At 51.4% G+C, this 12,687-nt stretch overlaps 2 protein-coding genes across 4 annotated transcripts in view; one reads left to right on the forward strand and one right to left on the reverse strand.

Moving 5' to 3' along the window:
• The window catches only part of LSP1 (lymphocyte-specific protein 1), a 50,377-nt gene continuing 37,690 nt past the window's right edge, over positions 1-12,687 (forward strand). Inside the window, 1 exon segment of the mRNA XM_019474497.1 lies at positions 1-203. Within this exon segment, the coding sequence (XP_019330042.1) occupies positions 124-203 (80 nt within the window). The 5' untranslated portion in view covers positions 1-123.
• The window catches only part of LOC103906706 (proline-rich protein 33), a 49,458-nt gene continuing 48,853 nt past the window's right edge, over positions 12,083-12,687 (reverse strand). For 2 of the 3 annotated variants that reach the window (XR_658020.2, XR_658019.2), the window contains one exon: positions 12,083-12,570. The gene's annotated coding sequence lies outside the window, so the exon portion shown is untranslated. The remainder of the gene's footprint in view (positions 12,571-12,687) is intronic. The other variant, XR_658021.2, reaches the window with a different exon arrangement.

Genomic DNA, 12,687 nt, shown 5'->3' on the forward strand with positions numbered 1-12,687 from the left:
AAACCCTCAGCCCACGAAGTTTCCGGCACAGCTCACTTCTGCTGAGCACAGGAAAAGCGAAACAGCAGTGGCATCCTTGCACCAGAGCTGTCTGCGGGGCCACTGTGCCGGCCAGGGGAGAAGATGTCAGACTCGGAGGGGTGCCAGGAGGGTGCGGAAGGTGTCAACCGAGTGGGAGATGAATCCCCTGGGGAGAGTGAGAGGTGAGGCCTGGGGAGTGGGTATCCCAATGCCAGGGTTGCCTCTCAGTCCCAGGAAACTGTCCCAGGAAACTGTGAGGCTGGGAAACTGGGAGGGGTGATGGTGGGAAAGGAGGATGCGTGGCCAAAACGATGACCCATGAGGCTGAAATGGGTCAGATGCTCTGGCAGGCTTTTGACAAGCTCCTTCAGCTACGGAGAGATTTAGACTTCCTAAAGGTCTCATCTCCTTTGAACTTCAAAGCCTTTGGAAGGGGGTTTGATCAAGCGGGGAACCACAGCTCCAGCAGCAGGCAAGCTCAGCAAGGGGTCTGGCAACCTGGATGTGCTCTGCAGTTGAAATCAGCCTCATCTTTGAGACCAGTGGGTGGACATCAGCTGCCTCCGCTCCTTGCAGCAATCGCTGGCCACATCTGATTTCTTGCTGTGTACCCTGCGCCTCTAACTGAATTAACCCAGCAATGTTTCAAGCTAGTTGCTGTAAGGTTATAAATCTCTCTGTGCCTCCACTCTGCTTTGTTGTTTTATCAGCAGAGATTGTAAAATTTGGGGTCTGTTTGCTCCAGCACGGACAGCTTTCCATGGGGGTTAAAAGGAGACAGACCAGTAGCAGAGACCACATCTGTCTGGTGGAGGCAGACAGAGATAAGCTCTGCCGAGGTACATCACCCAGAAGTACTCAGATTTGGACTGGATTCAGGCTGAGCATCCAGGGAGCTTGGGGGGTTGCCTGATTTTTTTGCCTCCAGCTTCAAAGCTTGCGTTAGCATTTCTCCCCAAGGCTTCTGAAAGCCAGCGCAGTTAATGTTGATAGGAAAAAAAAAACCCTTGAGTGACAATGAGAGGACAAAGGTGTGTCATCTCCTGTCACTAATGGTTGCAGTAAGTGTTTTGGCTGACACCTGACAGCAATTAGCCTTGGCTGACTGAGACTTGACTGGAAGCTTCAAAAGGTGCTGGAAGGCTCAGTGCATGACTCTCTGCTGAAACAAAGGGGAAGCCTTGGCTGCTGGGGGAGCGCAGGGGTTTCTCAGCATGGTCTATGGGATTCTCAGCATCGCTCGAGCCTGGCCATGCCTCCGCCGTAGGCTCAGCTCACGTTGCAGGAGCAAGGAGCAGATGCATCCTAAGACGATTGAGCCTTCCTGCTCCCCTGCTGCTGCGGCATGCGCAGGTACATCAGCGCAGCGGCGGGGGCTGCTGGTGAGGCAGGGTCAGCTTGTTCCCTTCTCTGTTTCCTGCTGGAGTTTCAGCTAAATAAGAGGCTGTCTGGAGGGATCTGTTCTGTACCACTCCAACCCTTACAGCCTTTAGAAACTTGTTTAAAAAAACGTGTATATGAATACTGATGGCAGGGTGGCACAACACTTCCTCCCTAGCTGCATTTTAGAATTTTAATGAAATATGAAACTTGATGGAAAAGAAGTAGCAAGCAAAAAGTAACTTCCTTTTTGTTTTTAAAATGTGGAGAATTACTTTCCCTCCCAACTTGTGTAATAGTTTCATGTGCAGCTCTAAACTTCTCCTGCTTTTACTTGCGCTATTTAAATGCTTGCTAGGCTCTGGTGATTTTTACTCCCAAAATGGAGGAAGGAAGTGTTTGCTTGCTGTTTGGGGCTACCTTTTCTCACCCTGTGGCTAGCTCAGCTCTCTGATCTCCTCTCCTTGAGGATAAAGTTCTTTTTAAGTTGAACTTTGTATGGATGGTGTCAGGACAGTGCTCCTAAGACAGCTTAAGGCATGCTGGAGATGTGAGCAGTGAGTCTTGTGATGGAGCTGCCAGGAAAGTAAATCCCAAGGCTCCCTGGTGTAAAATCACAGCGAGGAGATATGGGGAGAAAAAAGGTGCTGGGTTTGCTTAAACAATGAACCTTATCTATTTAACTGTGCCCAGTGTATACAGAAGAGGAGCTTTCTTCAGAAAATGTCCTAGAAATCCTAATTTGGACATAGCTTACTCTGTTTCCCCATACAAATGGGGACATGCTGGCAAAGTCTTGCTGATGCCAGCGTAACACCACCTAAACCAAACTGGTGTTATGCTCTCTTCCATGAACTGGAATCGCTGTATAGGAAACCACTGCAGTGTAAGCCTGATGTGAAGCCTTCCCAAAAGAAGTGAGAAGCTGGGGTAGGCTCTGGGGAGGTGGCTGCTTGGGTTGCCTGCCCTGATGGGACAACATGGTGCAGGCTGAAGGAGCCAACCCTCCTGCCTTGACAGTGGGAGGCTGGGAGCCCGAGATGTGGGGGAAGACTGTCTTACACCAGGGCTAGATAACCCAATATGTATTGGGTCTGTTATTCAGAGCACTCTCCATAGAGCTCTGGAGGCTTCAGGCAACCCCTGACCTTAGTTGCTACACCTATGGCTGTGCACATCCCTACAGCTTGGGCTGTGCTCTGCAGGATATTTGCACCTGAGCAGGAGCATGGCTCGTGAGGCAGGTTTCTCTCACCTATGGGGTCTGAGATAAGAGATTGGTTTCTCTCAAATTCCCCCATCTCCTTCCTTCTGGGGCTTTCCACCCCAGGAGCTACAGGGAGCCCTTGGCAGCCCATGTACGGTCATCACCTGGGGAGAGGCTCTGCTGTGCTAGCAAGCCCTAGGCTTTTCTTTGCCATGTCTATCCCCAGCTGTCTTGAATTCTCCAGATCCTTATAGAAGTCTCAAGGGCCCTTGCTAGGATGACTGCTGTTGCTAAGTATACCCGTGGTTGGAGGGAGGCTGTCTGGGAAAACTGATACGTGGAGAGTCTTCGGACCCCTCGGCACATTGGATTCCTTGGGGGAGGGATGGCTGGTTCCTGCTCAGGAGTAACTGGTCACAGTTTGACCCAGCTGGCCTCAATAAAGTGGAAAAATAGTAGGGAAATGAACAGGGGAGGGTCAGATGGATAATTTAATGAAGCTGGGCAATACTTTAGCATTTCCAAATTGGATATAGGTGTCTTGGCAGTGGTGTTAGGGATAAGGAACTGTCTCTAATTATAGGGAGGTATCAGGTGCCTTCACTGCCCCTTTTTCCTTGCAAAAAAAATGCTTGGCTTGGCTTGCCTTGCCTTGCCTTGCATTTGAGCTTATTTTGCAATGTAAACCTATGGATTTGGAGGCATCTGTAAAAGTAGGGGATCGCCCAGCAGCCTGCCTTGCCTGAGCTTATTTTGCAATGTAAACCTATGGATTTGGAGGCATCTGTAAAAGTAGGGGATCGCCCAGCAGCCTTTACTTAAATTTTACTTTTTTTAAACCACAGAAGACTCTGCTGGCTGGAGGGCTGGCTGTTTTAAAACTCTTGGGGTGAATGCTGTCTTTGAATGCTGTGGCAATCCCTTTGCCCCTGGATTTTGGAGAGACGTGGCTGTGAGGAAGCCTGGGCCGGCTGTCCCAGGGACCATCCTGGGGGCTGCTAAGAAAAGGTTTTGCCTGATCAGCATTGCTGGGGTGGGGTGAAAAAGCACTTCTGGTTGAGGTGGTGCTGGGGCTCCTGCTCCTCTGGAGGAAGTGGGGCAGAGGCACAGCCCAGCCTGCACCCCTGGGGCACCCAACCCTTCTGGTTGTGGGGGGCCCAGGCATCCCCTGGCTGCACCCCATGAGGGAGCGAGCTCTGCTTGGCCTGAGTTGTCTAACAGCACCGATAAATCTGCAGCAGTGAGGAAAGTGGAGAGGTCCAGGCAGAGTTTTGTGGCATGGCAGGGCTTTACCACTTGCATGGAGCAGGCGGGCATCCCCCAGGATGGAAATGTCCCCAGGGGAGAGCTACTGTCAGGGATACGATGGCACTTTGGGACAGGGTGGTGTCCTGGCCTTGGGATGGAGAGTGGGGACAGCTCAGTCTGTTTGCAGCTGAGCAGCCCACAGGGGTTAAGCCGCATGGGCTTTCCCAGGTTTGCTGCAGCTGAAACAGGATGACTGCTGCTCCATGGGCACGGCTGAGTTAAGCCTAGAGATGTGCAAGGTATGTGGAGGGATGGTTTGGGAAAGAGGGAGGAAAGAGTGAGTTTCTTCCACCCCCCTGGTCTGGGCATCCTCCCTGGTCATGTCGGTTTTGTATGGTGTGCTGCTTTGGGGGTTTCAGGCCTTTCCCAAAATCTGAAAGCCCTTTTTCTAGCAGTAACTGGAAGGGTAGAAGGTATCACAGCTGGCTCCACGGCAGTGAAGTGGTTAATCTCGGCATGCCCTGGGGATCCTGGGCCCCTCTGCTCTGACCCCCACTGACCCTGCTAACCCAGCCCTGGCCAATGCTCTGCCTGCATCCCCCCTTTGCATTCATCACCCCCATGACCCACCCGCCTGGCTGCAGGGTCTGCGTGGTGGCTGAGTGGGCTCCTTGCTGCCTCGGTGCTCTCCCCAGAGCTGGGCTTGCTCCCAGCTAGGCACTCATCCAGCCTGGCTGCTGCCTCTGTCGGGACACTGACTTGCATCTGGGCAGATCGCCTGGCTGAGAGGTGCTCCGAGGCCTCGTCAGTGCCACGTTTTCGTCAGGAACAGCTTTTTCTTTGGGGAGGTGGGAGTTCTGGCCCAAAGAAAGTTGTTGTCCAGGCTCCAGGGGGGATTGGTGGCTGCCAGGCTCCTGGGACTGTAATCTGGCTCTGACTGACAGTGCAAACCTGCTGTGGTCCTCAGGGGCTCGGAGGAAACACCGCAAGGAGTTGCTGCTCTCAATTCATCCTCCATCCTCCCGGTACAGTCCGGCTACGTGAACCTGTCTGGGAAGGACGGTGCCTGCTTGCCCGGCACAGGCGAGGGAGGGCTCTGCTCTGCCCAAGGCAACACCCAGCTTGCACAGGAGCTTTGACCTCCTGTAGCTACAGTTCGTATTCCCTTAGTATGAGTCCAACAAGCTCTTCATCAGGCTGAGTCTCTGGGCTCACTGAGGAGGTGCTTTGGAATCCTTTGAAGCCAAATGCATGAGGAATGGGTTCTCATGGGGTGGCTCTGTTCTCCTCAAGCCCTTAATAAGGAGAAACCTTCAGGATGTACGTGAACGAAAGGAAGACACAGGGGTGTATTTGTATGATAGGGATTTAGGGGCCTCTTTACCCAGGTTGTGCTCTGGATCATGGTCACCTGGTATATGGGTCAAAAATATGTCCTAGGAGGTGCTGCACATGCTGGGAAGGCAGCTGTCCTGCATGGCATGACTGCAGTGTGATCGATACTAGAGCAGCACCTACAGTGCCCAACCAAGGTCAGGGTGTCACTGTGGTGGGTGCTCTGTGGCCATCCCAATGGTCTACTGCCTTAGGGCAAAGAGGACAGGTTATTTCTACTGCAAGGCCAGACAACTGAGGTTGAGATGTTTAGGAAGGGGAAGAGATGCCCTAACCGCAGGAGTCACCCGCTGTGGATTGGGTACCCAGAAGAGGTGGTTTCCTATTGGACCCATGTGACATCTGCCAGGCCTTGGCAGGTGTCTTAGGTAACCCAAGGCATCCTCAGTGGGCACTTGACACCTATGTTTAGGCACCTGAATTGGTCCCTGATTTCCCAATATCACCTAGGAAGCACAGGCCACTGCTGAGATTTGAGCCGAGCTCTCCTGAGGCTTGGTCAGGTATCTTGCAGTCCTCAGCCTGTCTGGGTGCTCCACAGAGGCTCAGTCACGAATGGGTTAACCAGCCCCGCTTGGAGACCGTGTGTGTTTTCCTTGCCAGTGTATCCGTCCTAACACACACCAGATGTGTGAGGCAGCCGCTGGAGTGTCTTAATCCCAGGTTTCGGCACTCGGAGTTGTCTTTCTCATGGCAGGTCTGCAGCGGCTTTCTGGGGGCTCCACTGCTGCTCATGCAATGCCTGACCAGGGAGGCTGGCAGCCCGCATCCTCTGCAGGAAAATTTGCAGCAAGGCAGGACAAAATATCTTCTGTTATTTGCTGCTTTAAACAAGTCACTCTTGGGATGGGCTGCTGGGGCTGGCAGCAGAGCTGATGCTGATAGCTCCATCTTGAGTCCTATGGGGTGAGTGTTAAACCCAGGAGCTACTTGGGTTCACCCTATCTCAAAGGAGCAGTGGTGGTTCATACCAGCCTGGTGTGTCTGATAACTGTCCAGGGAATACATGGGTAAAGAGGAAAATACATGAGCAAACCCAGCTGGATTTATTAATGAATGGAAATGGCAGTCAGTGGGCTTCTATTATTAGCTTGATTGGTGACTTGCACCCAGTGGTCTAAAAACTTGGAGTCACCTGGGAGCAACTGGTCTGAGATGTGCAAGACTCGGTTTATTTGGAGCTCAGTTTATTTGGATTTCTCTTGCTATTGCACAGACGTGTAGGCCCAAATGCTTTTGCTAGTGTACATCAGCACTATCCCACTGTCTGCCATAAAGCTCTACCAGTTTGCATCAGCTGGAGCTCTTTGGTTCTTTCGCTTACATGCTCATTTTGAAAATAGATCCTTTGCTAGGGATTAATTCTGCATTACCAAGAAGCCTCTCTCCCAGCTCTAGGTATCTGTTGCTTGTTGCAGCTAAATGGACAGTATGTGCAATGCCTTTTATCAAGCCCTTGCCAGACAGTTTGGAAAATATGTTCTCTTCTGTGCTTGTGCATGCGTGTGCTTTTCTGCTGCAAAAGCAGTTTCCTTCCCAGTGAAAGCTTGCTCCGGAGCCATTAGCATTGACAAACCCTGAACTATTGACAGACCCCAAACAAACATGACTGCCAGCCCTTTGGGAGGGGCAAAGTTCTCCCCCAGTAAAATTGATGGCAATAATTATTTCCTCTTAAAATAAGTGCCTCCTTGCAGTTGCCACTTAGCTTCATGTAACAGGAGCTGACAGCAGTGTGTCTGAGCTGAGCTGTCCTCAAGGACAGACTAATGTGATATACAGGCTGTGCACCCCTGCTCTGGTGGGGCTTCTCCTTCCTTGGGGTGGCATTTGTCTCTTCTGCTACTTCTCCACTCCAGTTGCCATCTTCCTGCATACAGCCTTAGACGCCCCTTCTGCAGGAAGGCTCATCTTAACTTTTCGTTGGGCCTCACTTTGGAGCATTAATGACAATCCTCCCCCTTGATGGAGGCACATGTTGGTCTTCTGGCTTTTTGGATACATGACGATACTTTTGCCTGCCCTTTCATAAGAGCTCCCATCTTTGTCCAGCTCGGTGAGGGAGGCATGGGTGGATATTGGCAAGCTGAGATTAGATGCCTTTCCCCAGGCCACGGTGCAGCTTGAAGTGAGGGTATAGCTTGGAAGAAGGAACTGTCAGATGATGCTTGGGGGTTCCTTCTTATCCATTAGTCTACGCTGACCCCAGCTGGAGTAACCAGCCTGGCAGTGTGAGGCAGGGATTAACGGTTGCTAAAACTGCTTGTGTTGCACAATGCGGTGCTACATCAGAGCCTCGAGCCAGCTGCAGATGAGCTAATAAGTTTATATCAGGCAGAAGCTGTATTTCACTTCTTGAAAGCTGTGCTATGCTGGTCAGCTGAGCAGCACGGCTTGGGCACAGGGCTGTACTTACACAGCAGTACTATCCTACAAGCCTATCAACAAAATGTGTTGCTTGGCTTTGGGTAGATGCCACTTGGTGAAAGAAGGTGGTGCCTCTATTACAGGTTGCGCCCCTCTTATGCTAAACATGGAAGATGTCTGAAGGTGTCTTCAGCTGCCCAGTGTCCATCTAATCCACCTAGCCAAAGCAAAGGCCACTCCATTTATTTTAAATGGACATTCAAAGTTCAAATTCATTCAGTAGGTTTCCAAACCTTGGTGAGTAAAGACTAGTGACAAGGCAATGTGATGCTGTAAGAAGGCCTTTTTTAGATATTTCCTACAGTGTCTGCCAGTGGGGGGACAACCTCTTGGCAGCAGTTGCCTATGGCTTATTCGTCCTGGCTGGAGTCCCTTGTCCTGCTTCTTGGCCCTGTGATGGAGAGGCATCCCAAAGAGATGGAGCCGGTCTCCTCAGGGCCAATAGTTCTTCTCTTGTCCTGTAATGACCCTCCTGCCTGGGCTGGGAGAGTCTTATCTGCAACTATTGTTTTGTCTTCCTGCCTCTTTCCCAATGGCTTTGTTGATTTAACCTAGTATATAGATATGGTGCACGCTGCAGTAACTACACTGGCTTGACGTGCTGGACCAGCTGCACTCCTCCAGGGCTTGGCTGAGTCACTAGGCCTCGGCCCTGGTCTGTAAAACCTGGATGGTAGCTCACCGCAGTGAGTGGTATCTCTCCCTGTTTGCACAGCACCTAGTGCAACAGGGGCTCTGATCTCCTTTGACCATGCTGGGCTGCCCAGTTAACGCTTACATCATCTCTCTTTGCTTCCCTCCTCCCCCTTTTTTAAATCCAGCTTTCAGATGCTCCTTTTGGTTCCTTCTCCCTTGGTCCCCTCTCCTTTTGTCCTCATTTGTATCACCCCTGGAGCAAAACCATCTTCTCTTACAAGGCTTGTAAGCTTGCGTCTCCGCTCTCACTGGGAGATGAAGCAAACTCTTGGGATTTTAGGTTTACGGATGTACCCATGAAGTGCCCCACAGGGAGGGTCCCTCCTCCATTCTGCGTGAAGGTGAGGGGTAGCAGTGGGGTAGAGGAAGAGGGATGTTCTTTCTAGACCTGTCTTCCTCTCCCTCTCATTTCTGCCTCTTTGGATGTCATAGGAAGAAAGTCATCACTGATCTCAAGCCAAGTACTTCAGACTTAGTATGACACAGTGTTTGTTGATTCTTTGGACCCAGCCCACAATTATACACATTCTTCATGGTGCTCCTCTGAGCGCATAGGCCAGGCAAAAGCTCTGAGCCAAGACAGCTCCCGCCTACAGCACCCCCTCCCTGAACACCCATGGGGTCACACATTGGTTTGGGAACGTCCCCTCCTGACTCATGTCCAGGGCAGAGGAAGGCTTACTGGGGAGCATGGTTGGGACTGGACTCCTTCCCCTGCACCCTGAGCTAATTGCACAGATGGGATGCCCTGCCCTCCTGACAGCACACTTCTGGAGTTTGTAACAAGCTGTTCTGGTGTGAAGGAGACAACGTGCTGCTTTTGGCTGCTAGACAACCTGTTTCCTTGGGATTATCTCTGACTGCCTGTTTTGGCCTCTGTATTTGGCTGCCCAAAAGTGAGTGCTGACAGAGTAAGCTGGACTGAGCTAACTGGGAATTAGGGATGAAGGTGAGATGGGCAAACCCTGTCCATCAGGCTAATGTGTAAACCACACCATCTACACAGCTGACGTACCAACTCATGTGCCCCCTCACTGAACTGGGGCTCCCAGGGGGCTGGGCAAGTGTTGATGTCTGCCAGGCTGGTTTCGAAGGGTTGCACGTACATGGTGGAGAGAGGTTGGGGGGATGTTGGGATAGGGAGAGAGGTTTGGGATGGCAGAGGGAAGGATGTGTCACTTAAAAAAGGCAAAACAGAGAGACCCCCATCTATTCCATTGTCCTAGGAGGGCTGCTGGTGGAAGTGCAGGGTCACCGGCTGAGACAGGGCTGCTTAGTCCTTGCTGAAGAGGTGAGGCTGTTCCTGTGAGAACATCTTCTCTGGGTGGGATCCCACTGCTGACATGCAGGCATGGACCTCTGGAAACCATGCTGGCAGCTGATGGCACCTATAAAAGACTGGCCCTCGAAGCGACTGTATGTTGGGGCTTATGCTGACAGTGCTTTGCATCCCAGCAATATTGGATAAAATTGCTCGGGCTGCATTTCTTTGCTAGCAGGACTAGAGTCTTTGTTTCTTTTTTTTCCTAGACCATGCGTTAGCCTCCAACTGATTTTGCAACTAGTCCTACATAGCAGAGCGATTGTGTAATTAACGGGAACTGGTGCGGCCCTATCTCTCTGGGACTCCCGCCCTCCTTCCTGCAGCAATGGAGCCAGACTCGCTCCCTCCCGGCATCTCACCTTCTCTGCTTCCCCTGCTGCCAGGAAGAGCTCTGGGAAGCTCTCTGGTGCCCTGCAGCATGTTTCTGGGTGCTCCGAGCATCCCAGCTCCTGTAGCAGGAGGCAGTTTTGCTGCAGGGATTTATGGTGGTTCTTCTAGCTTAAACTGTACCAAAAAATAACAGATGAATTAATTCTTTGTTTTTCTTCCTGTGTCCGCTGTACTCCTACCCGCTTCCTGGTGGGACCAGGAGGTTTGTTTCTGTGAAAGGATACAAGCAGCTGTGGGACTGATGCTGACCTTACTGTTCTTGGATACATGGTATGAGTCAGACTGATGCACCTGGGCTCAACAGCAAGCGAGGGAGAAGAGGGGGCAGAAGGCGCCTTTGTTCTGCGGAGTGATGGTGTGGGATTTCTCCTGCACTGCTCTTTCCCTGTGGTCCCTTAGGCCCAACCTTTGTGCTTTTCAATAGTGGGTTTAAATGCTCCCTGCCCTACGGAGAGGGGATAGTGACTCTGTCAATGTGTCACTGAGGGTACACACTTCCCTCCTTCTTGCAAGCTGTGAGTTTAGAAAGAGGGTCCTGCTCTGCTCTCCTCTTCGTGTGGTCCTGCGACCCTGCTGATGCTGGAGGAAGGATAAGTTTTCTTGTTGTATCTGCTGTCGGTCTCAAATATGAAAGCCAGGGAGAAGGGCAGGAAACCTTCCCCAGAGGTCGAGTAGCACAGCCGCCTTGTGAAGGCAGGAGGATTTTCCAGGTGGAGTTCAGTACTGGAATTTCTCCCCCCGGGAGCAATGCAGAGCTCAGCCTGTTGCGATGTAGGGACTCCTTTCCTCACTGCTTCACTTTTGGTGTTTCCAAACGATCTTAGCACCTTAGACCAGTAAAAGCTAATGTTGTGTCCTCTCTCTAGTCCTGGATTTTGTCACCCAGCAGTTTTTATCCACGTTGTTCATTGAAGGCCCCTGTCTCTGAGAGGCAGTCAGTCCTGGGCTCTGGGTGGAAGTCTGCCACTCCTCTGCTTGCAAGAGGAGGAGCTCACGCTGGCATCCTCCAGGAGACAAACTCTGGTGTCAAGGCAAGGCTCTCTTGTTGGGAGAATCAACAGCTTCTCCCCCTGCCCCTTTATGCAGAGGATCTGCAGTAGGTAGTGGTGTGCCATCGCCTCTTCCCCTCCCCACACCCAGCAAGCTCCTGCCTTTCCTGCTGACAGTGGCTGCATTCCTCCCTGCCCCTCCTCAGCTCCCTGCGGATTGCCCGGCATCTCTGCCTGAAATAAGAGTGCTGCTGTGATTTCATTCAGCCCCCAGTTGTTGCTGGCCCATGGCTGCTAGCTGCGTCTCTGCCTGCTAGGGCTCCTCCGTCTTGCATCCTTGGCTGGCTCAGACCATGGGAGTCACTGGCAGGTTTGGACCGATTCTCTCCAGAAAGAAAACCGTGTAGGTGCATACTTCATTTCAACTCTGGGGGCAATTGTGGTGAAGTCAACAGGAGTGTTCACATGCTTAAACCTCATTACTCCTGTAAGTACTTGCAGGGCTGGGACAGGCTCTTTTTGAGCAACAGAGACCTTTTGTGGTGGATCTCTTGCATCTTCTCACCAAATTTAGAAAGAAAAAAATGCAGTGTGACAGCATCTGAGCAACCCACAGAGTGAGGCCAGCACCAATGTCTGTGCTTAGTGGTTTTTTGTTGTTCCTGATCACCCAGGGGATGCTTAGTAAATATCTGCAGAAAAAAATAAAGTGCTTTGAAACTAAGACACAGTGGGGAGGAGTGCAGGCGCTACCTTCTGATCTGGCTTTAATGCACTTCCTTTTTATTGAGATTTCTGGGTGTGTTTTATGGGCAACTTCCCCATTTCAGCTTACCAGGCGTCAAGAAACACTTCTGCAGAAGTGATTGAAAGGAAATGTGTAAATGAGATGAGAGGGACCAAAAGCAGAAGGAAGATGAGGGTCTAAGCAGGGTGGTCCCATCATACCTTATGCTCTGCAGGAGGAGTTATCTTCCCCAAAAAAGGCACACATGGACCAGGAGATGCAGGTTAGGGAAAAAAGACTTTTTTTTCCAAGACTGCTCCCATGGTAGTGCTCATAAAGAGCACTCATATGAATGCATGGCAGACGGGCATTTTGTTTTAGCAGGTGGCAATGTTGTTAGTCCTTCATCAAACATTCATGCACGTCTTTAATCTCCTGAAATATCAGTCTTTCTTGGAGACAAGCCAGATATTTTTGCTCTTGCCCAATTTGATGGCTGGGGAAACTGAGGCACAGGAGAGTAGGTCACTTGAGCAGGTGAGGGGGAGGTTTGAGAGCAGAAGCAGGCTGCATGCTGCTTGCCTGCCCGCGGCTGCAGCCCAGTGGCTTCCCCCAGAATCCAGCTGCTATCTCCATCCCAGAAGAACATTTTTCCCCGGTGCGTCGCTTCCCAGCACAAAGCCCCTCTCGCATTAATCTGGCTCTTGGTTCATCTCCGGGCGTTTGGGGACCGGTGAGGAGGTGAGCCCTTCGCGGAAGACTTCTGCTGCGAATGGACCAGGAGTGATTTACAGCCCGCTGAGCGCAAGTTGCCAACCTGGGTTTCTGCTCCCAAGTTGCTTTGTGTAATCAGGAAAGCAGTGGTAAAGGTAGAAAAAAAGGC

The sequence above is a fragment of the Aptenodytes forsteri genome, unplaced genomic scaffold (genome assembly GCF_000699145.1).
Source record: "Aptenodytes forsteri isolate BGI_AS27 unplaced genomic scaffold, ASM69914v1 Scaffold8, whole genome shotgun sequence".
NCBI classification, from domain to species: domain Eukaryota; kingdom Metazoa; phylum Chordata; class Aves; order Sphenisciformes; family Spheniscidae; genus Aptenodytes; species Aptenodytes forsteri.